General features: G+C 58.1%; 1 protein-coding gene and 1 long non-coding RNA gene across 15 annotated transcripts; one reads left to right on the forward strand and one right to left on the reverse strand.

The window, feature by feature from the left end:
- Positions 1 to 54: 54 nt before the first annotated feature.
- Positions 55 to 26155, reverse strand: FAM118A (family with sequence similarity 118 member A). Of its 14 annotated transcripts, none has more exons than XM_082739846.1 (10): positions 22867 to 23149; positions 21994 to 22082; positions 13546 to 13601; positions 12542 to 12794; positions 9903 to 10091; positions 7995 to 8123; positions 6412 to 6697; positions 4732 to 4764; positions 3906 to 3989; positions 55 to 1216 (listed from the first exon to the last, which is right to left on the reverse strand). In XM_082739846.1, the coding sequence occupies exons 3-10, from the start codon at positions 13590 to 13592 to the stop codon at positions 1197 to 1199; spliced, it is 1041 nt and encodes a 346-aa protein (XP_082595972.1). In that variant the 5' UTR covers positions 13593 to 13601; positions 21994 to 22082; positions 22867 to 23149; the 3' UTR covers positions 55 to 1196. The 14 variants fall into 14 exon arrangements, with proteins under 14 accessions (XP_082595972.1, XP_082595978.1, XP_082595979.1 ...); XM_082739852.1 differs by having other exon boundaries at positions 9903 to 10124; positions 22867 to 23134; XM_082739853.1 differs by having other exon boundaries at positions 9903 to 10124; positions 21994 to 22085; positions 22867 to 23134.
- On the forward strand, positions 16234 to 20701 carry LOC309869188. The gene is made up of 2 exons (XR_014314041.1): positions 16234 to 16757; positions 20566 to 20701. It is a non-coding gene; the product is annotated as an uncharacterized lncRNA (long non-coding RNA).
- Positions 26156 to 27735: the final 1580 nt, after the last annotated feature.

Raw genomic sequence — 27735 nt, forward strand, 5'->3', positions numbered from 1 at the left:
CTCATCAACTACATCACGTCCAGCCTTGTCACAACTAAAATCGAGCACACAAAGTTGAAGTTAAAATTTTATTTATGACCAGAATAACAGAAGATTTTTCATGCTTCAAAAAGAAAAAAAAGTCTTAAGCGGGTCTCTGGCTTCTCTCCCACGCATGACACATCCCAACCTTGTGTTTCCTGTTCTTAACCTTCCCTCTACCAGGGGGAGCTCTAGCGCCATCAATGAGAGTGTCGTGGGATTTCACAAGAAACCACATCAAAAACAGCAGCCTCTGAAAGGGAAAGCAAGCAGGGTCCCCGCCAGGGTCACAGTTGGAGCAGCGCCTGGCACGGCACTCTGTGCCCAGCAGACCCGGACCGCAGGCTCTGCCTGCCTTGCTAACAACTGGGCTGGAGGAAGAGACTCAGAAGAGATGGACAGAAAGGTTGGACCTTACCCCATAGAATAAAAACTCGGAAAACTTGGACTCGACCCTCTAACTAAAAGCTTTGATCTTGGTCTCGTGCTGCACTTGCTGGTTCTCAGCCGGCGGCCGGCAAGCGGACTCGGCCGGGAGGGAGCTGCCGTCCGGGGCCTCCGCCGAGCTCGGGCCTGCCGTTCTCGGGAGCCGAAGTCGCCAAAATTAGGGAATTCCGGAGAAGCCCACTGAGCTGGTCTTTTTCAAACACATTGTTCTCGGCAGCAGGTGCCGTGCCTCCGAGCACCGGCTCCTGCTCCACTAGCCAATGACAAACACGTGTACGTTTCTCTACAATAACAGACGTTTCCACAGAAAGATTAGAAAATTTAAGTGTCTAGTTTTGTTGTTTTTTTTTTTCCTCTTTGGCAACTCCTGTTGCTTAGACAGTCCTCACCCTCCCCTTTTATTAGAAAAACCACCTTGACGATGGGGGCGTGCGGAGCAGGAGCCAGGAGGCCCGGGCTGGCTGCCCGCCGCGCGGTCCCTGAGGTAGCCGGCCACCGGCCGCACAGCGGGCCCCGCCGCGGCGCCTCACCTCCCGAGCAGCCAAAGCCCACGGTGGGATCGCACCAGCCTCCGAGGCCGCGCGGCCACACAGCTCGTCGGGGGTAGGGTGGGTTCGGGGAAGAGAGCCCCCGCGGAGGTCTCCGAACATTCCTCATCGTTTGGGTTACGGCACTGCGGTTACAGAAGGCTGGTTTTCAAGTTGCAGGTTTTATTGGTTTTAAAGATTTCAAGACCCTCCAGCATCATCTGTTTCAATGAAAAAAAGAAAAAAAGGGATACGAAATGTTAAACTCGGCTTAAAGGAGTATTTCCAAGAGGATCTAGTTCCGGAACAATCTACAGCTTTTCTTCCTGCTAAACGCTTTCAAAGTGACTCCAGACAGCAGCAGGAGCCACTGCCTAGACATGGCTCTGACTCGTACACGCCATCAGGGAATCCCGACCCACAGGTGGGGTGCCCCTTCCCTTCCTAGAAGACTGCAGGGGTCAGCCCGCAGTGGGGGCCATGCCACCATGCCGATGGCAGGAGCCCACCGAAGGGCAGGGAGGAGCGCACTGTGGGACAGCCGAGCAGACGACAGCCGGCCACACTCCTCCTCGCGCTCCGGCCCACGGGGACCCGGAAGGCTTTCTAGAAGGGGAGATGCCTGCCCAGGGAAAAGTGGCGGTGGCAGGGGGTGCTGGCACGGGGGGACACCCTGGACACCCATTGGCTCTCCGGCCACAGCGCCACGTGCCCCGGGGCCAGCAGGAGGACAGGCACGCAAGCACAGCAGCAGCACCGCGGGCTGAGAACAGACACATCTGCCTGCTTCGCTCAGTGGCCGAGCGGTCCCAGGCAGGACGAAAGCAAGGAGCAGGAGAGAGGCTGCCGGAAAAAGCCACCTGTCCTGGAGGAAGCCAGTGCAAGCTCATTTCACTGTTTTCATTTGACTTGGTTACAGATGTCCCTACTAGCTGAATTCCCACACCAAACATCTGCCGTAGACTGGAAAGAACTTTACTTGAACTGCTGCTCCAACGGCATCCTCCCCCTACAGAGGTATATGCGGGAGGGCCTGCTGCAGGGGTGCCTCAGTGGCCGCCTGCCACCAGGCCTACCCGGGAGCGACACTGCGCGCAGCCGCTCCTCGAGCTGGCTCTCAGCGTCCCCTGCCCTCCTCGGCAATCTCTTTAGCCACAACAGACCATTTCGACAGCACAAGCTCCTTGTGCTGCGGCAGGAAAACGCCGCATCCCAGGCCACTCAAACACGCCCCCAAGCATTCGTTTAAACGCTGAGTGACAGGTACCGACAGGTGACGTGCTTCACAGCCCCAGACGTTCTCAACTATCAGAGAGCTGAGAGATTTTCTTATTTAAAGGAATTAAAAATTAACTGTTATCTGAAAATCCTCAGTCCCAGTGTTTTCTGGAATGAAGTCAAGTCAGATATCCCAGCAAGCCCCTAGTGTCTCTACAGATTTGAGAAGCTGTCACAGTCACAGGGGCAGAAGATCCTACGACAGAAAATAAATGAGAAAACAAGAGCTCTCAGAAATGGATGGAAACACTCTCAAAATGAAAATTTAACCCAAAGGCTACAACACCATTCACAGCACCTCCCAGAAAGCTTTTGAAAAAATGAAGACTGAAAATGAACACGACGTGAGAGAAAATAAGAGACCGCAGGAATCACTCCAGGAGCTCCAAGCAGGACGAAATCAAGGAGGAAGGAACAGAGGCCAAAGAAACAAGGAAACCACAGTTAACCCGGGGCTGGCGAAGCAGGGGGCGGAACTGAGCCAAGTGTGGAAAAAAAGACGGCCGCCTAAACACGCCTTTGTGAAGTTTCTGAACATGAGAAAAGGTGATCCTAAAAGCTTCCAAAACAGAAAACAGCAGATCACCCAAAGGTCACGAGACCTGGGTACGCAACAGACTCTCTCCCAGCAGGAACCCTGGACCCGGAGACCACGGAGTCCCTCGGAAAGTGGGAAGCAAAACCCGTACCCCTACCATGTGCGGAGGGGCAGGACCACAAGACGACACCTGCAGGCCCCCCGAGCCCCGGGGAGCTAGCGCCCCGCACATGGGGCTGTGATAGCTCCCGTGGGGTCCGTGCAGGGAAGGAGGAGCGGGGCAGTGGCGCGGGAGGCCAGGAGCGCCCAGCGGAGCAGAAGGTCAGGGTCTCAGGAAAGCGGGCCGGGCGGTATGACCAAGAGAATGACACGTTAAAAACACTGAAACGTGAGTTTTTGGACAAGGCAAACAGTAATCTAGAAACTCCTCAAAAAATAAAGAGCAACAGCAGCGACGCCAGCATCCAGCAAACAGAAAGATGACCCGCCCCGACACTGAAGATGCCCCACCAGCGACGCCAGCCCCGCCACGCAGCTCGCACGTCGCTGAAGCAGGACGGGAAGGCGGGCGCCGTTACCGAGGTAAGCGCTTCTGTTCCCCAACCTAGCAACGACCCACAGACAGGCCGGGAGGCTTGCTCCAGCCTGGGCCGTGACCACACACCCAGCGCTGCCCCCAGAGAAGAGGCTCGGGGCTGAGGGGGCTGAGGGGGTTCAGGGCAGAGCCGGGAGTCCCACCCGCGACGGGCAGCGAGAGATGAGGCGCGGGAGAGGAGGCCGGGCCGGGTGAGCGCCACCAGACCCCGTCCCGGAGGCCCCAGGCCTGATCCACTCGGGTAATGGGTTTACGAACAGCTCAGTCCGTGACGGAGGGAAAATGAAATAGTGACTGGAAGTGGTTTATTCTGGAGACTGAGGGGACATAGGTCAGGACAGCGGGTAGCCCCAGGTGCCCGATGATACTGCTCAGTGCACTGGCCGTGGTTGCGTGGCGGACGCGCCCTGTGAAATCTGCGGGCTGACCTGAGACCGTGCCTGCCACCGCGCCACCCCGCCGGACCTCCCGACGACGCGGGGCACCGACAGCACCGTACCCGCGTCCGACTGCCGAGGCCGTTTGGAGACTTCCGTTCCGTTCTCCTCCAGCTTCCTCTTGGCGCAGTCCTGACACGCGTTCCCTGAAAGACCAAAACCTTTACTTGCAAGCCAATCTCTTCCAGAAGCCACCCCCCAAGGACCCGTTTATAAATCTAACTGTGCTGAGGCACCGGCCCGCAACCCTGCCAGATGCCCCAGGGTGCTCTTTGTCCCAAAGGATGGACGTGGGAGTCACGGGTGACGGAGTGACTCGACTACAGGCGTCCTTCCGCGGAGTGACAAGTCAGAGATGGGAGGTGGAGCATGACGCTGGCGGGGTCCCTGCCACCCCCACCCCACTGACCCGAGCAGATGGCCCCCACAGGAGGCCACCGCGGCCACCAAACCCGGTCCTAGCCTGTGACTGTCACCAGCCAGAGCGGAGGAACAGCACGCAGAAGACGCGTACGGACACTCAGAACCTTTGCGACGAAGGCGTCCGAGGGGCCCGGAGGGCTGCTCCAACGCAGACCCGGGGCTCAAACTCGACTCGAACCTGGTTCCGACTGCCCTGCGGCTCGTACTTGTGGGACAGGAAAGGACCTTCAGGTGCCAGCACAGAAGCTAGGTTTATGCTGTGCCTCCCCACGGCGGGGACACATCTGTGATCCCCGCACTGTCGCAGAGATCGTTAAGGCCCCACTGGCCCCCGTCTCCACTGAACGTGGGTCACTACGGCCTAGGGATTTACTGTAGGAAACACTTTCACGGTTCTACGGTGGCAGGAAGGTAACGGAACGTGGAGGCAAAAACCCGGCTGGTAAAAATCAAGATCTGCTTTACCCAACAGTGTGGTGCTGTCCACTCGGTCAGCATCTGGAGAGAAAGGAAAACAGTCAGCAGAGCCAAGACTTAGCGGCCTCCTCCTCCTCAGGCCGGCGGCAGGGACGGCAGCCAGGCCTGCTCAGAGAGGCACAGCGACAGTGACCGGGACCCCGAATGCCAGCTCGAGCGTCCCGGGGGGCGAGGGTAAGCCAGCAAGCGCCTCTCCTCTCCTCCACCCAGTGGCGGCGTGGGGACCAGGGGGTCGGCATGTGGCTGCTGGTACACACGGAGAAAGGGCATGGTACCCGCTGCCACCGTCAGGACTGCCAGTGCTGGGACACCACCCTCTCTGGTCAAGAGATCCTTCGTGAACCTTAAGTACAACGTCCTTAAGGACCGGGTCACGAATTATAAATCCAAAGATCTCTTGGCCCCGACACCTCGTTAGACCCACTCGGCTGCCAGGTCCGGGAATGTGGCCCACACTCACGCAGGTGTCCATGAGGTCCTGGTCCCCCGGGGAGCCATGCATGCGGAGGCAGGAGTGGCTGTGGGTAGGGGCAGGACGGGGAGCAGCTCCGCCCCTCTCCAGAGCCGGGCCCGTGGGCCTGTTTGGGACACACTGCATTCCAGTCCCAGCTCCAAAATGTCTGGGCGTGAGCTAGGCAAGTTGACACCCCTCTCTGAGCTGCTCTCGCCATCTGTCAGATCACCTACTTAGTGGCCATGGACACTGGGACTGGAAATGAAGGCTGAGATGAAACAGAGCAGAGTGTGGCCCAGCAAGCATCTGCCTGGCTCCTCCTCTGCCTCGGGAGACAGACTAGTGGCCTGACTCTGCTTTCCCCCGTGGACGTGCACCCGAAGCCGGCGCACTAACTAACCCTCGCGATTCTGACTGGCACTAGCGGGGACAGACGACGCTGCTGGACCCTGTGTGTGTCCAGTTACCCATGACCTTGGCACCCTCTAGTCTTTGAGGTCACAGCAGGCACAGGCAAGCGGCTCAGTGGCTGACCCAACTGCCCCAGGCAGGGGGCTGGCTTCTTGCTGTAATTAAATCCAGCCAGTCCAGACCTTTCCGAGTCTGCGTCATCCATGTTTAATGACCCAAACTCAAAACCGTTAACTGCCCTAAGTTGGGACAACCAATTTGAAATCTGCTCTGTCATCTTGGTCATTCCTGGCAGCTCGCCAAGAGCTGGCCCAGGAGAATCACTTGAAAAGGTGTGTGGCCCGCAGGGGAACACGGTCATGCATTATGGTGAGAGCATTCTGTGCCTCTGCAGCCTGAACTTGGGAAACGCAGCAAGGGGTAAGGGTGCATGAGGGCTCTGCACCTTCCCAGCCTCCACGTCCCCCCCGCAGCTGCTGGCGGGCGCCATCTCCTGGCTGAGGTGACCAGGTGTGTGGTGAGTCCTCCGACAGCGGAAGAGCCGCAGACTGCTGTCGGCACAGCTCGATGCGCTCACGTCCCATGCACAGATGTCACCATCGCACCGACTACCTGACCTTCTATTTGACACACTCGCCTTTTTAAGGGTCACTGGAGGGCCCGGGAACTTAGTGGTATAAGAATCATGTCTCCGCTGCATTTTATGGCGTGTAAATTGTATCTGTATCTCGAAACAAAAGGAAGAACTGGAAAGAACTCTCTCAGCCTTGCACCTGGAGAAGCCAAAAAGGAAAAACCCCTACCTGGGCTGCGCTGCCTACAGATCTGCGTGGCGAGGTCCTGCACGTAGCCAGGAAAGTTGTCAAAACAGTCCCCGTAGGACACGACTTTAATCCCATGCAAGAGCATGTCCGCCTGGTGCTTGAAGAAGTGGTCTTCGTTCTCCTTGAGCACGACCATGTAGTGCTCCAGCTCCACCTTGTTGGGCACCGAGTACAGGAACAGGGCCTGGAAGATCTGGTCCCGGAGCGTCTCTCCGCAGCCCACGAACAGGAAGGACTTGGTGCGGTACAAGTTCTGGAGGACCTCCTAGAAGACGAGCGGGGAGACTGCAGCGCTCGCCCATAAGACCGCAGGACCCTCGGCCCGACTGCCGGCGACGCACCCACACTTCAGAAGGGGCCCAGTGACAGGCCCTCCCCACCAGCCTCGCTGGGGACACGGCGAGAGGGGCGCGCGCTCCAGATGTGCTGGTCACGTCCGCCTGGTGCCACAGGCGAGCCCGCGGGCCCACATTGAGTGCGGTCCCTGCTCAGCACTCATGGGAGCCCCCTCCTCCCCCAGGCAGGGTCACGGGCGCAGATCCCAGGCACGCAGATCCCAGGCACACTCTAGGTGTACCTCAGCGTGCGCACAGCCTAACGCCCGCCACAGCTGCCAGCCATCTGGTGCTGCAGCCCTCAACCTGGCTCTCGGGGACCGGGCACAATTCTAAATTCTTAGAACACAAAACAAGAACTTTCCAATTGTTTCTGTTCAGAACTGCACACATGCTCGGGAACTGATGGTCTCCACGGATCACAGAGGGGAACCAGGGGGCTGCTGTCAGGAGAACGGGGTTTTCGGGAGTGAGGGCAGAAGAGCTGAGGAGGGAGGGGACCCGTGACAGTGACCCCAGGGAGCAGGGCAGAGAGAGTGGCAAAGGTTCAGGGGGTCGCTCAGGCAGATAATGGGGAGTCACCGCTTCAGACACCCGACACCTTAGCAAGAGGCCTGTGTCCACCCCGGCCTCTCTCAGTTCCCAACGGTGACCAGTCACCCGTCGGGCCACGCCTGTGCCATGGGCCACAGGCCAGCATCAGCATGAGGACCAGAGCACCTGACCCCTGGATAACCAGGGACTCAGCGAAGATACTGTGGTTTCTAAGTGCACTAATAAAAAACTTTACAAAAGCTGAAAAGCAGCTTTTCCACTCTTCATTTTTTCCAGGACATAAAAAAGCTTCATAGAGAATGAAACTAAAAAATGAGGTTTTAAAAGCTCGCTTGCCAAGCAGAGACAGGAGAGGAGGTGCCTGAAAGTGTGTGTGCGCGCACACATAAGCACGCGCACACGCACACACAGAGGACACGGCAGGAGTGGCCCCCGAGCGAGAGCACACAGAGAGCACAGGGCCCCGCAGGCCGCCCACAACATCGGGGCTCACCGCGTGAGCGCCGGCGTCAGTCTGAGGCATCTGGAAAGACAGCTGAGAACGAGGCCAGGCGTGGGCACCATGGGGCAAGCAGGCCTGGAGGTTAAGAGACTACCCGGAGGGCCACCAAGGAACTAATGGCCACCACGGCCCAAGGGACACAGCCAGTGCCTAACAAAGGCAGGCCATACCATTACTTCTGGGTCTTGCGTGACGTCCTTGTAGCCCGACGGATCCAGGACCATGCCGCAGGGGTCCGTGTACAAGCCGTGGATGTGGAGCACGCCGTACTTGATGTGCCCCCTGGCCCACTGCAGGACCTGCCAGAAGCAAGCCGAGACAAGGGGGAAGCGGGCGTTACTTGAAGCAGGCAGACGAGGAAAACCTCTCCCCTGGACGCGTGCTCCTCCGACCTACCCCGGAGAGAGCGAGGGACCCGTCTCACTTTACACTGCCACCCGCAAAGCCCAAGGGCGACCGGGCTGCTGGTGCTCCCGCCCCATCCAAGAGGACGGCGGTAGCCAGACAGCTGCGCAGAAACCGCCTCCAGCCTGAGACCACAACACACTTGGAGACGGGTGACACTCCGGGATTGAGAGGACGCTCTAAGTGACACGTTCTAAGTGACACTTAGAACTTCTAGGTTCTAAGTGACACGTTGTGTTTTAATTCCTGCGTGTATATGCAGTGTTTACGCCCAGAAAAAATAGATATGAAAAAACAACATCAAATAGCTCTACACTGGTTTCATCTCAAGACCTAGAACAAAAGTCCCTAAAAAGAGGCACATCCCACCAATTGCCCGTTACCCTTCATGCCTTCACGGCGGCAGGTGGTCCCGAGGGTGGAGGACGCTGGACGACTAGACAAACCCCCACAGCTTGGTGGGCTGGACCCAAACAGAGGAGCCCACCGGCAGCTCAGTCCCAAGCCCTCGGCCGCATATTTCCAAAGACACTTTTCCCAACAGCAAGCATGCCTCACAGTGGGGACAGGTGGCTCGGGCACGGAGAGTACGTGTCCCCTCACGTGTCACTAACGGCTCAGGAGAGGGTGCGACCCATCCTCATGGGCTGTCCCACAGGCACATCACCATGTGCCAGGCTTTTGCCGAGATCTAGGGAAGGAGCTGCAGAAGAGAAGCCCGGGGTCTGAGCGGGCCACAGTCACACGCTTACGCGGGGCCTCACGGGGGGGCCACCTCTAGATCTGGGGTTCTGCGCAGAGGGCCTGCAAGACCACCCAGAGGGCGGAGCCAGATGAGGAGTGGGGAGCCCAGTATCCGCAAGGACATAAAATCTTGAACAAATACGCAGCAGACACAAACATGTCGCCAAAGAAACACAAGTGATCACCCTAAGCAAGGAGAGAAACAAAAATGTAAAATTTTCACCTCAGTGGGGGAAATGTGTTTTGTTTTCCAGTGACACCATGTGCTCGCAAGATGCAGGAAGTGGATACTCTCCTGTGTGGCCGGGAGTATAAACTGGCTACTCTCTGGAAAGCAATTTGCTAATTCGTATCATCTGCCTAAAATACTTGCGCCCTCTCACCCCACAACGCTTCTAGGAATTTACCCTAAAGAAGTAAACAGAAAGACACGGAAGCATAAGGATTTTCACCAAAGCCTTCCTTATAATCATAGGAATTCGCTAATGGTAAGAGAAGGACAATTGTCCTTTAACCGGGACACTGCGGCTTACAAGCGTGCTTTTGAACACGCTTCATGACGGCAAAAGGCTCAAAGACGGACAGTAAGGAAGAAGGCCAAGATGAAAACGCTCCACGTGGCATAATCCCGATGCATAAGCAAGGGCGGGAGCACCCACGCTCCACAGCACGAGGACCGGGGGCGATCGTGGCCCTTCCTGCCCCTGCTCCCCGCACCCCTGCCCCGGCCTGTAAGGAGTCCACGCACGTGGGAAGCCTGCCAGACAGAAGGCACGAGAAAGACAAGGGCGGGTGGTGAGCAAAGTCCGGAGACAGGAAAGGCATCACCCGTCAGCCTCACGGTCACTAACGCGCTGGAAAATGGAAGCTCGGGCCGTGCCCCCTGCAGCGCAGATCCCCCCCACCCCGCTCCCGCCCTCAGCCCGCACCTTGGTCTTGTCCTTCAGGTCCAGAGACTCCATGGGCTTGCTCTGCTGCTGCCCGAAGATCTCCAGCAGGTTGTCGTAGTTGGTGGTCAGCACCTTGGTGCCTCGCTCCATCAGGCTGAGGATGGACTGCAGCACCAGCGGGTTCTGGATGTGCTGCTCCAGGTTGTCGAAAATCTCCATCAGGCAGTCCTGGAAGAAGTTGGGCTTGGTGTCACCTGTACGCTACGAAGAGGCGGAACAGGAGTTACAAGGCGTCCTCTTTCAAGCGCCAAGCCCCTGAGCAGCAGTACGCCAGGCGCTGGCTCTAAAGAAAGGAAACCCGGACTCGCCGAGTTTCCTGAAACCCTAGAGGAGGGACACAGACCCCGGACAAACAGCAAGTGATACGTCTGTAGTGGCCCATGCCATGGGGAAGTAAAGCCACGTGCTGCTGGGGGCAGGGGCTGGTGGGCCAAAGGGCACCAGGGAAGGCCTCTGATAAGGGGCGCTGGTTAGAGAACTAAGGAAATCAAGGGCCTCTGAGAGCGCGTCCCACACAAAGGAAAGAGCAAGTGCAAAGGCACTGAGGTAGCGGCAGCACGGCTGGGTCCGAGGGCGAGCAAGGGGCCCCCGTCACAGGACAGGAGCAGGGGGAAGGCCAGCAGGTGAGCTGACCCGGGGGCAGATCGTGGGAGGCTCTGAAGACCACAGGAGAGACTACAGATTCCCCGGAGAGCGCCGCACAGGCACAGCTGTACTTGTCACAGTCCCTGCTGCCTTCTCGGTCACTGAAATGACCGTCCCGTATCACGGCTTCTCCTCCACAGAGCTCGTCCCATCTCAGTCATCCAGCCTCTGGTCACATCCCAAACCTATCACCACCAAGAGCGGGACCCTTCCAGAACTCCTGGCCCAGGCTGCCGCCCTCTGACCCTGCAGCACCTTGGCTCCCAGGGCCGTCCCACCACCACGAAGACCGGCACACCACTGGCTCGGCAGCATGGACCCGGGTCTCCACCCCGCCAGCCTAACTTGTCCCGTTCAGCAGCTGACACCCCATAATCCGTCACTGCATCCACCGCCCCAGCCCCTCAACCTTCCCAGCCCACCGCCCTTCCTGCGCTTTGCTGGATTCCTCGGGAGCATGGATACAGCGCCCCCCAGCCCGCCCAGTTCTCAGCCTGCTCGGCGGGGTGCGGGGAACCCCGCCGTCCAGACAAGCCTATAACTTGCGTTAGGAAGTTTCACAAAATACACAAAGTAAAGCATAGTTACGCTCCACGCGTGCGGGGGCGCTAACCAGGCCAGACAAGTGTTGGCCTCGCCGGCCTCTCCTCCAAGCGAACCTCGCCCGAACGTGCCCCCCACGCCACCCAGCACCCCCACACTTCTCTGTCCTCGCCCCTCTCCCCACTCCGGGGACAGGCCTTAGCACCCCGTCTCTGAAGGACCAGAGAGCCACTGCTGGAGGCTGTGTGGGATCCCCAGGTGCAGTCATACCTGCTCGACTCTGCGCCACAGCTGGAAAGCGGCACCAGATGCTGTGCGCACCTGTGTCCCCGGAGCCGTATTTACCAGATGGGCGGCAGGCCAGCCTGCCCTAGGTTGCAGGAGCTCCGTATTAACAGAAGAGCCCCATGGGGGAGAGCTGTCTGGCTGAAAACCCTTCCCAGGCTCCAGAAAGCTGGGTACGTCCACGTGTGAAGCGGCCACATGGCTGATAAGCCTCCCGCATCAGGCCCTGGGGGGGAGGAGGCAGGAGCTGCCCCTGCGTCCCCCTGGCCGGACAGGCACACCGTCCCAGCTCCTGCGACCTCACAGCATGAGGCAGAGGCCACACCAGGAAGATGGCAGAGCAGCAAGACAGGGCCCAGGGCCCCAACACTGGCAAGACACCTGCTCCCCTGCAGCTGCTGGCCCAAATGTTTACATGGAAGCCAAGAGCTGGGTGTCGTTACAGCAGCTAACCTCTCCCAGGCTCCCCAGCGGCTCTGCACACTCCTTTTCCTGCTTTCTGCGCAGCATCTCCAACACCGACCCCCACCTGGACTCTCAGAGGATGGCTGTGCTTTAACGAGTCTGGAAGGAGCGAGCGGAAACCCGCCACGAGCTTCTACCATGCTCCGTGGCTTCCTGGCGGCTGACCTGGCCGAGCAGTTGCCCGAGGCGGAGCCCCACAGCCGCACCAGCGCCCCTGCCTCGAGGGCACCCCTCAGCGACCTTCTCGCATCCGTCCGCTCTACGTCTCCTCTACGTGCAGACAAAGCCGCTCTAACCTCTCCCGTCCGCAAAAGTCTGCGGAGCCGCCGTCATCTGAAGATCTGTGGCTGGCCTGCTTCCACCCAAAACGCACCTCAAGAACACCCCTCCGCCCACAGCAGGAAACCCCGCGGCATGGCGACACGGCAGACGCCCCGCCCAGACTCAGGCTCCAGCTGGCGGGGGGGGGACTCGAGGAGCCCCAGTGCACCCGGCACGGCCACGGCTGTCGCAGGGACTAGTCTCCCGGACGCGAGACCCCCAGCTCCTGAGCCGCCCTTTGCAGAGCGCAGGGCCTGACCACGGCTCGTGGACGTGGCTGTGGTGGTCACGGGTCCACCGACCGGGTCCAGAAGTGCGTCCCCAGGGGAAGCTGGAAGCGCCTATGTGGAAAGACTTACAGGCGACATCTTCCGGATCAGGTCGTGCGCCACCACCAGCAGGTCCCGGTCCTTCGTCACCTTGCGGCGGAACTCCGCCACGTCCCCCGGGTGCAGCACCTCCAGCTGCTCGGCCGCTTCGATGACCGCCTCGATGCAGCTCCTCCAGGAGCACAGGGCAGGGATCCCGGGCGCCACGGCTGCACTGACGCCCGTCCCGATGACCAGCAGCAGCTCCTGCGGCTGCTTCCGGATGAGGCTTTTCAGGAACTTTCTACTTGAAACAACGGAAGGGGAGAACAGAAGTCACCATGGCGAGTATCGCCACCTCAAGGAAAGACAGCGTCCAGGAACACGGGCGAAGTGTGCGGGTAGACACGGCCACGCACACCCTCCGCTCCCGCACGCCCCCAGAGGATGAAGCCTGTGCTGTTCCCTTCTGCACATCTCTTGCTCGTGCTCTGCCCTCGACCCCCAGCGACCTGGGGACAGGCATGTCCTGCTCATCTTGAGGCCCCCGGGGTGGTAAGCATCCGCTGGAGTGACACACACGGGAACAAAAAGCTCGCACTTCTAACTCCTCTGAAGCTGCCGAGAGCCTGTAATACCAGGCATGACGGCACAATGATCCCTGCCGGCAGGGACAGGTAAGGAGATTCCTGGCCGAAGCTGGCTTTCTGCCTCTTAGGCCCCGAGCCCCACTGGAGCTAACACCTCCTCATCTAGCTTCACGGCCCCGGAGGTCACAGTGCTCCCCAGCGGCACTGGCATGCCTCGGCTCCGACGGGACCCCGGGACCACGGGTCACGTGGAGACTAGGTGACCGTCACTTCCCGGGGCAAAGAGAAGACTGCCTTCTGGAACACGTCTCCCACGGAAGCGAAGAGCGGCGGCAGAAGACGCGAGCTTCCCTCCTGACACAAGTTCTCACCCCGCGCTCACCTCTGCAGGCGCTAGACGCAGCGCCCGAGCAGACGGACGACGGGACCACCTACCCGTGTGAAGGTGCAGCTGACTTTATTTACCTGGATTTTTGTTCACTTCTGTTTGTGGTCTTTTCCGCTGGATCCATCTGTAAATCCTAAAGAGAAAAATTAGTGAGAAGTGACTCCCATTTCCCAGACAAGTTTTTTTGTTAGTACCACGAAGAGAGTTCAAGCTGGCATTAAAATCAAAGGTCTGCCGCACTGAAATCCGGTCAGAAGAAACTAAGTAAAAGTTGATTCTTAGCTTATGTAAAACAAGAACTGTAGACCAGCTAGGTCTCTATTGCCAAGCTATCTCCACAGTCTACAAATTTTGCAGAATCACTTTCACCCAACTCCAGAATATTTACTGTAAACAAGGAAATACACAGAAAAATCAAGTTGGAAAAGCCCAGAACCCTACTGCCTATGAGCAAGGACTGTTACGAACATTTGTATACGGCCTCTAGATGGTTTACATTTTCCCCATCATTTGTGTCCAAAGGTCAGAGCCCACTTTTTTTCCATGTGTTATATTAAAAGCATTTCCTGGGGAGCCTGGGTGGCTCAGTCGGTTAAGCATCTGCCTTCAGCTTCGGTCGTGATTCCAGGGTCCTGGGATTGAGCCCCACATCGGGCTCCTTGCTCAGCAGGGAGTCCGCTTCTCCCTCTCCTACATGCTGCTCCCCCTGCTTGTGCAATCTCTCGTGTGTGTGCACACACACAATCACTCTCTCTCTCTCTGCCAAATGAATAAATAAAATTTCTCTCAAAAAAAAATAATATATATATGTTAAAAAGTACCTCCTGGGGTGCCTGGGTGGCTCAGTGGGCTAAGCCCCTGCCTTAGGCTCAGGTCATGATCCCAGGGTCCTTGGATTGAGCCCCGCATCAGGCTCTCTGCTCAGCAGGGGGCCTGCATCCCTCTCTCTCTCCGCCTGCTTCCCTGTCTACTTGTGATCTCTCTCTCTGTCAAATAAATAAATAAAATCTTTAAAAAAAAAAAAAAAAAGGACCTCCTGACAACCATCTTTGGGCACAAAGATTTTTCTCCATTTTGGAACTATTTTTTTAGGAGAGATTTCTGAGAAGTAGAATTGCTGAGTTAAGGAATGCCGTAAAATACTTCAGCACATACCGGCAAACTCTCCAGAAGAGTGCTCAGCAGAACATGTGGGTGCCCTGATGGAAAGCCACCTTTCTGAACATGCAGTCTTGTTGGTTTTTTTTTTTTAATCTCAGAATCAGGTCACCAGAAATAATTTCCCAGTAAGTAAACAACGCTCAATCACCCTATGGCATCATTAGATTTTAGAGCTACATGGAATCCTAAGAGTATCCCCTGACGATGTGCACACGACAGCATAGACGCCTAGATGCCTCCTCCTGCCCCGTCCCTGCCCCGTCCCACCCCTGTTCGAAGGGTTCAGAGCTTCCTTTAAACTCCCAGTGGCGCCCCTGACCTCTCCCCAAATGTTAAGCAATCTCAGTCCAGAGTCTCGTGAAACCTACTAGATATCTTCTAAGGACAGTAACAAATAGGGAGGCTTCCCACTGCCTTAAGGAGCCCTGCCTGCCTGCCGGCCCTGAGATTTCAGCGGCTGCCCTAACCCTTCTCCCAGCCCTGGTTCTAACAACTATAGAACACACGTTCTTGCCGGCAGCTCGGTTCTGGAAGCCCGGCAGCTCCCATCAGTCTGGTGCTGGGGGGGCTCGCCGTGCTGAGACGAACAGCTCGGGCACTGAGCTGCCGGCGAGTCAAGTCCTAACCTCCCTGTCCGGGCAGAAGGTAAGGCCCGCACCCACGCGATCCTGGCGGACGAGTCAGAGCGAGATGCTCATCAGCAGACGAATCCAACCGCCCCCCGGCTCTGCCCCCCAATCACGCACACCCCCCGGTTACTCCTGCGAAGGGGGCCCTTTTCTCTCGGGCCCCTCTACCCAACACCGTGGGGGATTTTCTAAATGGTCACTGGTCCATGGAAGACTTCAGAAATGCCCCTCACCGGTTCCAAGGTAAAGACCTTTCAAAAGGTCTACCTGTGGTTCTTTCGATTCTTGTGCAACTCTGGGCTTGCGGGGGCCCACACGGGACCCTCGTGCCAACCAGGAACCCAAACACTGCATTTACACACATCGGTCGATGGTATGAACACCTCAGACCCCTGCGGGCTACACGTAACTCCAAAACGACGTGACCTCCAGTTTACTGAGCGAGCCTCGCCCGGGGGGTATCGCACACGCACGAGCGGATCCCAGCGAGCCCCCGCACGCGGCCTGTTGCTGGTGTAAAGGCTCAGCCCTCTCTCTGCGCCCGAGCCTGAGGAAGGTCACGAGCTGGCTCCTGGACGGCAAGTCCAACGGAGGCCCCATTTCCAACCGCAACAGGCAGAGGGGCCCCTAGACATGCACACCGCTGTCACCTTTATTTAGGAAGCAAGGTCGCCAGTGGGGAAGGCCCCAGTGAGAGAGCAGCCCGCGCCCGCAGGGGGGAGCGAGCAGACATGCAGGGCTCGTGCTGACACGGCGCTGAAGACACGACCTCACTTCCTGTTCCATCCACAGACTTGGCCTCTCAGCCAAAGCTCCCCAGAACCGAGAAAGTTCCCCACGAACCCCTTCTTCTGAAACCAAGAGCCAAACAGGAGATTTCCAAAGCGACCAGAGCCAGATCCCAGACGTTCTGGCAGGACGGCGAGCCCCTGCCAGGCGGCTCCCACACTCACCGCCACTCTGCCAAGCCAACAAAAGCCTTCAGAGACCTTCAGAAGCTGCATCTTCTGGTTTCCTTGGTGACCATGCCGTCACCACAGTTTGCAGGCCCAGAGCCAAGTCATCATAGCAACCCGTTTTTTTTCAAAGACCCAACAGCACTTTCTGAAAGCAAACTCAGGCCCCAACACAGATCTGCAGAAGCAGTTCTGTCGTTTTCATCTAAAGCCATGAATGAAAGTGTTCACGGATGTTTTCACGAGCGTGTCATGAGCCGGCCTGAGAGCAGCCGCACTGCCTTCTTCCGCGAACCCCCCGCTCCAGTGCAAAGTAAACGTTCATCACACGGACTCCAGCACAAAAGAGAATCGACCATGGACACGGCCTCCGTGACTTACAGCCAGCAGAACCACTCCCTAACCCCACTGCGCCGGACGGCTCGTGACCCCGCCTGCCGTCCTGCCTCCTGCCAAGCACGCCCGTGCAGTCCCAACACTCCTAACTCTGGACCTCATCGTGTGACGTCTCCGGCCAAGGAGGGACCGGCAAGCAAGCGTTTGGTGAGTGTTTTGACTCTGGGGCCAGCTGGGTTGGCACTCGGGCCCCGAAGAGCACGGTCTCGCCTCCCAGGAGGGTGAACGGCCTCCAGGGAGGTGTGTGGGAAGATGAGGCACACCGTCGGGCAGCCCGACACCTGACGCCCCAACACGTCCGAGGCTGCCTGGGGCTCGTCGGTGCCAGTCCCGCAGCCAGGTCGCACACAAGCGCAGGAGACCCCAGGGAGGCCAGCCGAAGACCCGCGGGAGCAGGCCCAGACGCTGCCCCGCAGAACTGACCTCTGGCCGGGACGCCTACCGCCCCCACTGGTCTCTGCCGCCAGCAAGAGCACCGGGCGGAAAAGGCAGACGAGAAAAGCACCAGAGAAGAATAAAAGGAACGAACTGCTCAGGGAGCGCTCGAATCACACTTTAGGGGGAAGGAGAAAATGCTGATCATTCGAGAATGATCTCAGCACAGGAAAAAAAGTAGAATGGAAAGTAACCACTTTCTATTACAAATTATACTTTCACTTTACAAGCACAAGGCACAAATGAGAATCTGTGGGGTCCTCAGAAGCATCTTGAGAAAAACCTCTTCGTTTACGTGGGTTCCACGCACTCTGAGCGGCGTGACAGCAAGGAGGGGAGCGCGCTCCGTGTGGCACCCGAGGACAGGGAAGACGGCTGAACTTGGACGTGCACACACGTTCCTCGCACACGCCAGGGGAGGGGATTCTGCAAACATCTGTCGAAGTTTCCAGATGTTAGCTTTTACGTCACCTGTACTCGATCCCTAGAGTGATGGAATGAGACGCTCCCAGAACACGTGGAAAAAGTCCAACATGGGTCCCTGTGACTCTAAGTGACTGGCAGCAGGGCCCGCCTTTGTAGAACATACTAGCAAGCATACTGCATGCTACTGTTACCCAGTGACCCACGCTGAGAAATGACGCATCCGTGTGCTGCTCACAGAAGACAGGAGACTTGGAAACAGAGTGGACCCTTCACCGGGGGCGGGGGGGGGCGGCGGGGGACAGGTGAGGGGCAGCCCACAGGGTTGAAAATCTTCATCCAAGTTTGGACTCCCCCAAAAACTGAACTACCAATAGGAAAAGGCACAAGGGAGCAGTTTTTATTGAGACACAAAATTTACGGAGATGAGCCGTTCACGGGCAGACGTGTGCACACGGGTTTAGGCAGGCAGGGCGGTCCGTGAACTCGCCGCACCACGTGCAGCGAGAGGGAGCCACAAAATCCGGCCCTCGGACAGGATTACTGCACAGTTCATTTCGATGCTGCCTCTCTATATCGGTTTACATTGTCTCTCCACTGAGAAGTCACGTGCAGTCTAAATTTTGTTTAACTTTTTTATGATAGATTTGTGTAGACTTTACGGTAGTAAATGCTAAAATAGACTAGTATCTACAAATACCCTGTGCATTCAGGACATACCTAACTTCTCAGTGTTTTAGTTCAAGGCTGTGCAGCTTGTCCGTTTTCTTCAAATTGTCACAAGTCTCAAACGTCCAGGAGATTTACTGAAAACGATCTGTAAGTGGACCCACACAGTCCAAACCCGTGTCGTTCAAGGCCAGCTGGAGTTAAGTGTAATCCGCCACCCCAGTGCAGTTCCTGAGGGCTAGAATGTCCTACGAGGAGGCCAGGCTGTACTCTCGCTCCCCCAAGCAGGCCTGGAAGCCTGGCAAGCACGGAGCAAGCCTTTCCCGGTGCGGCTCCCCGAGCTCCCGACACCGAACCCAGCGGTTCACACCACCCTCCCCTCTCAGTCTGATGGGATTCCCACAAACTGCCTTTTTCAGAGCAACCTGGCTGCCCAGGTAGACTCGGGCACAGAAGCAGAAATCACTGGGTCATGGGAGTAGGTTTTCAAGGACAATGGACAGCCACACTTCCGACCACCAGGAAACCATCTGGAAGTGGTAACAGTGTTTCTGGTGCGCTTGGTTAGCATGACTAGGTTCACCTGATCTGGAAACAAGGTACGAATGGGCAACAATGAAGCTTCCAGAACTGCAGGAGAGGCTTAGCCCTGAGACCACTGCAATTGCAACAGAGGCGGGGGGGGGGGGGGGTGCAGACACACCAACACCAAGGAAAACACGAGATATGGAGTCAAGACAACGCCACCCCTTCCCCAGCAGGGACACCTCTCTGAAGCTGCTTCCAAACGGGTCAGCTGGGAATTCCACCCCCCACGCCACTGACGGCTGTGCAAACTTCCGGTGCGTCCACTATCCTGAAGGTTCCTGAAGGTTCCTGAACAGATGTAAAATGTTTCCCGCTATGAACTACCGGGGCAGCAGCGGCCAGCCCTGACCATCAGGGGGCTTCCTGCTCGACCTCGCACTCGTTCAGCCCTGGCTCTGCTTAGAGCTCCTCCAGCCGTTGCTAACTGGGCATCTTTAGGATGAAAGATTTTTCTTCAGTTTACAGAAAACCTTAATTTGAACATGTGACATTGAACCAATCACTTTCTAAAGGCGGTCAAAGAAGTTCGACAGCAAAAAAAAAAAAAAAAAGCTTAATTTTAACAGTTATACTGTATTCATTTGCTTCTTGCAACCAGTGCCTCCAGACTGACCTGGGCACATATCCCAAAGGAAGAGGACAACAAAACCCGCAGCTCATAGGAAATGTCAAAGTCACGGTCTGGTTCCAACTGCCACGTTCATTACTGACGTTTTCCGTACCCTTATAGATTCAGGGGACAGTACACGCACTCTACATGCTTCATCCCACTTAATCCGGTCAACGACGCTGTGATCTTGACCAAGTGGTCGTCACGACCGCCCCTCATCTGGCGAGGATGACCGCAAACCCTCCCAGAGGCGGGTCACCACGGTAAATACGGTTCTGCGCACCTTTTCCTGACGCGAGTGTGGCTCAGAACGGCAAACACACACACCTGACATTTCACCAAGAGCCCTGCCAACCTGCTTTGTCTGCTTTCCAGTTTGTCCATCAGACATTCAATTAACTCAGACACGGTCCTCAATGATAAGTCAGTAAGGGTAAGACACACCCCCACGAAGGCCTAAAGGCAGGCTGAACCACCAGCGTTTAGCTATCCCAAGAAAAAGATGTTCTAGAAAGTAAACCTCTAATGAGATGTAACATTACAGAATTCTAGAGCTGAAGGGATCCAAATGGTTAGGGGATGCCAGAGGCCCTGATTTTAGAAAAATGAAAATGGAGACTCTGTGAGGCAGTGACTTAGTCCCAGCCCCCCAAGGAGTTAGGGACAAGCTAGAAACTCACTCCTCGCTCATGGCCCCTAACCTCGCACCATCCTGGGCACTCCCTGTTCCCCTGTGAGTCCAACTTCATCTAAAGCACTTACTGCAACTAAGGCATCTCTTTTCACCACCAAATCTTCACAAATAACTAGCCATGGTGTTTTGGTTGACCTAGTTTCCCGTGCTTTCTTATGGGGCTCCTTTTCCAGAAGTGCTAAAAGCAACAGCCACCACGAGGAAGGTCTAAGAGGCAGCAGGCAAAACCACCAGCTCCAGCAGGTTTCTGGTCTAGCCTGACTCTCCACCCCACCATCCACCATGATTTCAGCGGGGAGGGCCCTGACCGGGAGGGCTGGGCCGGCTGGGCGGGAACAAGGCTGCCTTGCAGAAGGACTTCACTCTCCTCCACAAGGAGAGGCTCCAGGCTCTAGCAGGTTCTCTAGGAAAAGGCCCAGCCGTAGGTAGGAGTTAAACAACGCCCATGCTGGTTGTACTACAAAACCGGCGTAGGTTACTCAACTCTGGGACTCTCTTTCCTTTGTAAAAAAGGAATCTTATCTCTCGTCTCATAGGGTTGCTGGAAACAGTGAAAGCGTCACATTGGAAAGAACACAGCCTAGAACAGGATGCTTCCCACTACATCCTGCATGTGACTGGCTGTCCTTCCTGGATTTAATTAGTTAAAATTAAATAAATCTAACAAATTCAGTTCTTCAGTCCCACCAGCTTTATTTTAAGCACCTGAGAGCTGCACGAGACTAGTGCCTCAGGGAACACAGACCCCGAACATTTTCACTACCACCCAAAATCCCATGCCCTCGGCCACTGCCTGTGTCCTCACAAACTTGTGTGGACACTGAGAACCACCACACGGTCTCAGGAGGGACATTTCCCCAGGACCCATCTGAACCTGCCTCTCCTTCAGAGCCCCTAAGTCCAACCTCCACACCCTCTGTGCTGCTCCATCTCTACAAACCTGCCCCTTCATGTTACCCCCACCCCCGAGCCATGCGTGCATCTCCTGTGTGGGTGTTGGGCTCTCGGTGACACACAGACATACAGTTACCCTGATGAAGCCCTCGGGACCACCCACCCTTTGGACAAAAGGACAAAACTTCTCCTACAGGGACTGGTAAGTTCCAAAGTCAATTTCCAGGCAGCATAGTGTAGGCTACGCCAGGAAAGGACTGAACGGCCGTCTCCGGGGTCCAGACTTGAGGAGGACACCCACACTGAGGAAGCCACGGTCTCCACTGCCACCACCCCGGTCCAGGACCCCTCTCTCTCTCACCCAGCTTCCTCCAGACAACAGCCCCCACCCCGCCCCACCACCACAGCCAGGGATTCTTCATGAACACGAAACCCATTTCCCTCTGTGGGCCCCGACCCCGTGCCTGCATCCTGACCCCCCTCGCCCACCCCCTTCTCCGCCACTCTGCGCCCCAAACCCTGCCCTCTGCCAGACTTTTCCATTTCCCCATTCTGGTCTCCCTGGAATCTCCCTCAATCCTCCCCACGGACCGACTCCTACCCTCCTTCTGCCCTGAGCTGCATGGCCATCTCCTCAGGAGACAGCAGAAGCAGTGATCCAAGAAAGGACCAAGGGCACGAGCCTCGGGGAACGAAGCTGGATTCACCCCACTTAAGACTCCCTCTAATACTACCCTGAGGACCCCTTTCATTAACGAAGCAATACACCTCCAGCTGTCCCCCAGGACAGTTTTGTGCTGTGGCCACGCTTGTTTCCAAGATCTGCTATGCTTTGTGGCAACACTCTCTGCCTTTCCTCACACTCTCCCCCTCCCTCTCACAAACACACACTCCACCCCCCTCCCTGGAATGACTGTGGCAAACTTCTCAACCTCAACCTTCAAGACCAGCGCACCTGTTACCCGTCTGCTTTCCTCCCCTTCCAAAACCACTTCCTGGGAGCTGGGCTCCCACCCCAGCTGGGCTCAAGGCCACCACTCGGCTCTTATCCCGGGGTGACAATTACCGACCTGCTTCACCTCCCCCGGTCCACCCCGCGGGCATGGGCCCTGACAGCAAGGACTTCTTCGTCTCCAGCTCCAGTGCCAATTCCTGGAAACTACTGGGCATTCAGAAAAACGATCAGCTCCAAGAATGAAAAAATCAAGCCAAGCCGGCAGCCTCAGCGCCGGGCTCGCCCCGACCCCTCCCCTGCGCAGTCCTCCCCCCACCAGCTCAGCCGGGTTCTGAGACTCCTCTGCGGGGCCGCTGGAGTCTCACCAAAGAGCATTAAAAGTTCAACCCTGTCCCTGCTCCGGCCTCAGTGCAACGGTGAACACACAGGAAACGTGGGGGCCGAGATCACACCCCTGCTCCGTTACAAAGGGTCAGCCGGTGACCGAGGAGACGCCCCCACTTTTATATTATCATCAGCAATTTCCAGCCCCAGGGAAGGCTGTCGCTGATGCCCCTCGGGGGTCCCGGACCTCGGGTTTGAGAAACCAGCCTGGAGATGAGCCGACCGGGTCTGGACGCTCAGAGCAGGAGGTGGACAGGCAGGGGGCGCCCCGGGCGGGGGGCATGGGGGGATGCAGCGGCCTCGGGCTCTGGGGGAGGGGGCGCTGGGGAGAGAGGGCCCCGAGGGCCTGCGCACCCGGACGGGGGAGCCGGGGCGGGCTCGGGGGTCCCGGGCAATCTCGGAGGCCCTCGGGGGGTCCGGGCGTCTAGGCGAAATCCCGAAGGGCTTCGGGGCTCCGGAGCCCTCCAGCGGCAGGGGCAGACGGGGCCAGGGGCTGCGACAGGGTCTCGGGGTCCCGACGGTCCCGACGGGCGTCTCGGGGGGACCCGGGGAGGGCGGGGAGGGGTCCCCGGGACCGAAAGGGCTCTGGGCCCGGCCCCCTCACCTGCGGGGCCAGCTCCCGCCGCCCGCTCAGCGGTCCACCTCACCTCCGGGTCTCGGGGCGGCCGCGCGCTCCCCGCGCTGGGCGGGGCCGGCGGAGGGCGGCCTGCGGGCGGAGGGCTGCGCGCGCAGCCGGGGCGGGGGCCGGGGCCGGGGCGGGGGCCAGGGCCGGAGCCGGAGCGGACGCCGCGCCGCCCTCACCGCCGCGCTCCCCTGGGCCGCGGCCTCGGCGCCGCCGCAAAGCCTTCCCCCGCACGCCCGCCGTCGCCGCGCGGAGGTTCCGCCGCGAAACCAACGGCCCCGCCGAGGCCACGGCCCCGCCCCCCTCGGCCGCCGGCCCCGCCCCCAGGGAGCCCCGCCCCCTCGGGCTCTCCGGCGCAGACGCGGTGGAGGGCGCGCGGAGAGCTCGCGCCTTCGAACCCGCGGCGCTGCGCGTCCTCGCTCCCCGCGTCTGCGAAATGGGCGCAGGCGCACTTCGCAGGGACGCGGCGAGCGTTTCCCAGAGGCCGGAAGCGCCGCTAGGCTGCCGCGCCCCGGACCGCGATCGCGCGCGGGCCCCGGGCGGCTCTCCGCGCCCCAGGCCGGCGCTGCTGGCCAGAGGCCTGCCCACCCGAAGTCGCCGGTCCTGTCCCCAGCCCCGCGCCCCGCTCTCTCGGAGCCCCTCGCACTCGGAAACTACGCGCGCCTCTCGTCTCTCTCCCTGCCCCCACGGGCGCCCCCGGGGCCGCAGAAGCGTGCACGGAGCCCGGGGCGCGGCGCCCAGGTGCAGGTGGAGGCGCGAGGGCCCCGCGCTTGCGCGCCCCACACGCGGAGTGGCACGGGCTGCGGTTGGGGCCCGAGGCCCTGGGGCCTGTCGGTCTGTGCCCGAGGGGCTGCGTCCGTTGACGGCGCGAACTCCCGGCCCCGCGCGCGTGGACGCGGCGCAGGAGCACGCGGCCATGCCCCTCCCGAGGGGTCCCGCCTCTCGTCTGGGTCTGGAATCGGTTTCCCTGAGTAAGACCCGGTTGGATCGAAAAACACTTATTCCCCGCAGCCTTCCCGGATCTGCCCTCCCTGCCCTGCCCTGCCCTGCCCTGCCCTGCCCTGCCCTGCCCTGCCCGAGCCACCGAGTTAATGATTCTTTCTTCTCTCCTCGCACAGTTTTCCGGGCCTGGTCTCAAAGTTGGTTGCTCTCCCCAGCCCAGCCCACCCGGGAAGCTTCTGAGGTTCAGCGGGCCTGTGAACTTCCGGGCCAGGGCCCTGTGGGGGACCCCTGTGGGGGAGGATGGTGGCCGGGGAGTAAACAGGAGGAAGAGGGCTCCCTGTGCGGTGCGGGGCACTCCCCTGAGCCCTCGTCCCTTCATTCAGCCCTCGGGGCTGCCCCCTTCGGAAAGCGCCATCGTGATGATCTCAAGAGAGACGCAGCTTCTCTCGGGTTGTGGAAAATTACTGAGAGGTGGTGCCACCTGGCAGCCTTAAGCGCTCTCGGGGTAGATAAGGGGCTGGCATGGCGCTGGCATGGTCCTGTGCGTGTCACATGGTGTAGTCGTCTGTGTCCTAGCCTCCACCCAGCTGGCGCGAGCCTTAGCGGATGTTGAACAAAAGAGTGAACAGGTGTGTCCGTGAGACACGGAGGCCCAGCGTCCCCAGCCCAGGGACGGACTCCACTCATTGCCGGAGGGGTGGTGCTCTGGTGGGCACGCAACAGGGGCTGCCCGGTGAAACGCTGCAGTTCTTGGAACGGACCTGCTTTTGTGTGCGTGTGCTCACTGCTGTTTATGGAGCACGTGCTACACGCACGTCCTATAAACTCTTCCTGCACATTTTCATCCTCGCAGTCACCGTACCGGGTAGATATTACCCCCCTTGAACAGACTGGACAACAGGATTCGGTATGCAGGCCAAGTTGCAAAGTGGGGATCTGTTGGGAACCGGGGCCAGGGGCTGTCTGGCTACAGAGGGAGGCTGGCACTGGCAGAGAGGAGAGAGGCATAAAGTCCCGGACAAGGTCTCCGGGAGGGGGAAACAGAAAAGACAGCAGCAACCAGCCAACAGTCCTTCCGTCCTGGAGAAGAAGCTGTTGCTTTACTGTGTGGGGAGGCCAACACCGCAGCACACACACGCATAGCACTGGTGTAAGAAGCCCGACATCCAGGCGTCAAACACCCTGGACCACATCTGCCAAGGACAACATACATGGCACACACACACCCTCCCCCTGTGCATTTATGTCCCTGCATGATGCATGCGTGCTGTAGACACTCCAATGGAAAAGGAGCTGATTATGACTTTTGGACACTCCCTCCCCCATCAGTTTCCTGTAGAAGCTCATGCTGCTCCTGCCTGGCAGCAGGTAGGGCCGCGATGCCAGCGCCGGATGAGGTGGGGTGTGTATGGCTAGTGGGATGGTTCTGCTGGCAGGAGAGGGAGGAAGGGAGCTTCGCAAATGTACCTTGGAAAAGTCGGTCTGGCCTTTTCTCTGCCCCGTCGCCACTCGTGCCCATGCCCCAGCTCAGACCTCCTTGATGCTGACCTAAAAGTTCGCAACAACCTGCTGTAGGGTCTCCACTCAGCAATCCATGTCCCCTACCCCTGCAGCTGTGATATGGCCGGGGGACCGGCATGGCCACTGAACAAATAGGTACTGCCTACCCACTGTGCTAAGAGCTGAGGACGTGACCCAAGAGCCATCCCCTGAACTCATGGGGCTGACACCATCGGAGGGGAAGCAGGCAGTAAACACGCCTGTCAGGGAAGGATGAGGCTATAAAGAAAAGGGAAGTTGGGTGAGGGACAGACCCCACAACAAAGATGAAAGGGTGATGCACAGACCAGGGAGAAATTCGCAAGACGCATATCAGAAGAGCAAGGGCCCAATCTAGAATATAGAACGCATTCTAAGACAAACAACCCAATTTTCTAGAAACTTGAACACATGCTTCGTCGGTGTAGCTCCGTGGATGGCAAATAAGAACATGAAAAGATGCAAATCGAACCCCTAATGAGACAGCACCGCGTGCCGCTCGAACGGCCGAAATGAAAAACACCGGCCTCACCGACTGTTGCTGAGCGTGTGGAGAAACCGGAACTCTCACGCACGGCCGCTGGGAACGTGAAGTGTTACAACCAGTGCACACCTACCGAAAGGCTAGAATAAAAAATGGCGGGGCGCCTAGGGCGGGGGGTAGGGGGCGCGGGGGACTCCGTTGGTTAAGCATCTGCCTTTGGCTCAGGTCATGATCCCAGAGTCCCAGGATTGAGCCAAGCATAGGGCTCCCAGCTCAGCAGGGACTCTGTTTCTCCTTCTGACCCTCCCCCCTCCCATGCTCGCTCGCTCTCTCTCTCTCTCAAATAAAATATTTTTCAAAAATAGTGGTAACACCAAATGCTGGGAAGTATGCAGAAAAATCGGCTCATCCACCCACCGCTGGGGAAATGTAAGTGGTTTCCAGCCCCCCTGGAAAGTAGTTTGCTCGTTTCTTTAAAAAGTGACCACACACTTGCCCTGTGACCCAACAACTGCACCCTTGGCTCTCCATCCCGGAAGAAAATGAAAATCACTCACGTCAAAGCTCACACACATGTTCACAGCAGCTGTAACCCTAACAGCCCGAGGCTGGAAACACCCAAGTGTGCCTTGGCCAGGGAACGCTGCGGCTGGGGGAAGTGAGAGCAGCCGGCAGCCGGCGGGCAGGACCGCTCCGGCAGTCCCACCGTCGGGGAAAGATTCCAGCTTCTGCACTTGGTGAAACCTGGAGCAGAGCAGCCGTGAGAGGACACGACATGCTAGGAGCACCGACTGCCGAATGGAGAACCGGATGAAGAGGGGGGTGTAAGCAGGGAGACAAGCTGGTAGACAGGCCAGATGCATCTGCTTCCAGGTTCTGGGCCGTCCTTCATGTTCCGACGGCATGTCTGACTTGGGACAAACCTCCCCCACTGACCCTTCGTGTTCGGAGGCCTGGGATTGTCGTCCAGGGCACCGGAGTTCACTGGGGGTGGGAGGAGAAAGCAAGCTTTGGAGGACGAGGTGAGGGCCTCCCTGGGCAGGGGAAGGAGCCACAGGGGCCCCAGCAGGAGTTTTTGAGCTCCCGGGGGCAGCCACGTCCCCAGGGTCACCCCACGGCTGGCATAAGGGAGGGACTGGGTGAGCAAGGCGCCCACGCTGCCCAGAACACCAGCCCTTGCCTCTGGGCAATTGCCATGTCCATCCTCAGATGGTCACATGAGCCACAAAGGAGGGGCAATAGTGACGCAGGCTCCTCTCCAGCAGGTAGAGGGCTCTGAGGAGGAGGCTAAGAGGAGACAAAATGAATGTGACCTCGGAACTCCAGAGGAGAGCACGGGACATGAGGTTGAGGCCTCACTCAAGGGCATTGTGGCCTCCTCTTCTCTTTTCTCAAGCAGCCCAATGTTGCGTTGTTTGTGAAATTTAAAATTATTAAAACTGGAGGAACAAGAAACACGACATCCCAGGAACTTGTCAATGTTTACTCAGCATCTAAGTAAACACCACTGACAGACCTCAGGCGCTCTGGATCTGGAAATGGTAGGAATCTGAGAAAAAGTACCCCCTCCTCCAGGAAGCCCTCCTGACTATTCCAGCCCTGATTCCTGCAGTGCTTCTAGCCTGACCTGTGTGTTGAAGGCCAGACTGTGCTTGGTGCAAGGCTCTGCTCTGACAACTCCTCCATGCATTTCTGTTCTTCTGCCGAGACGGGTGGCTCCAAGCTTTCCTGAGCCCAGAGTTCGGGGTTTGATTGGGTTGAACTGAATGGCCTCACTTTGTGATTGATCAGATCCCAGGGAAAAAATCACCTGCTTTAGAGCAGGCTACAACAGCAGTCTGACCCTCTTCGCACAGATGAGGTCAAGGGCGCCCAGAGAGGTTCCT

Source organism: Mustela nivalis, assembly GCF_964662115.1.
Source record: "Mustela nivalis genome assembly, chromosome: 7".
In the NCBI taxonomy this organism is placed as follows: Eukaryota; Metazoa; Chordata; class Mammalia; order Carnivora; family Mustelidae; genus Mustela; species Mustela nivalis.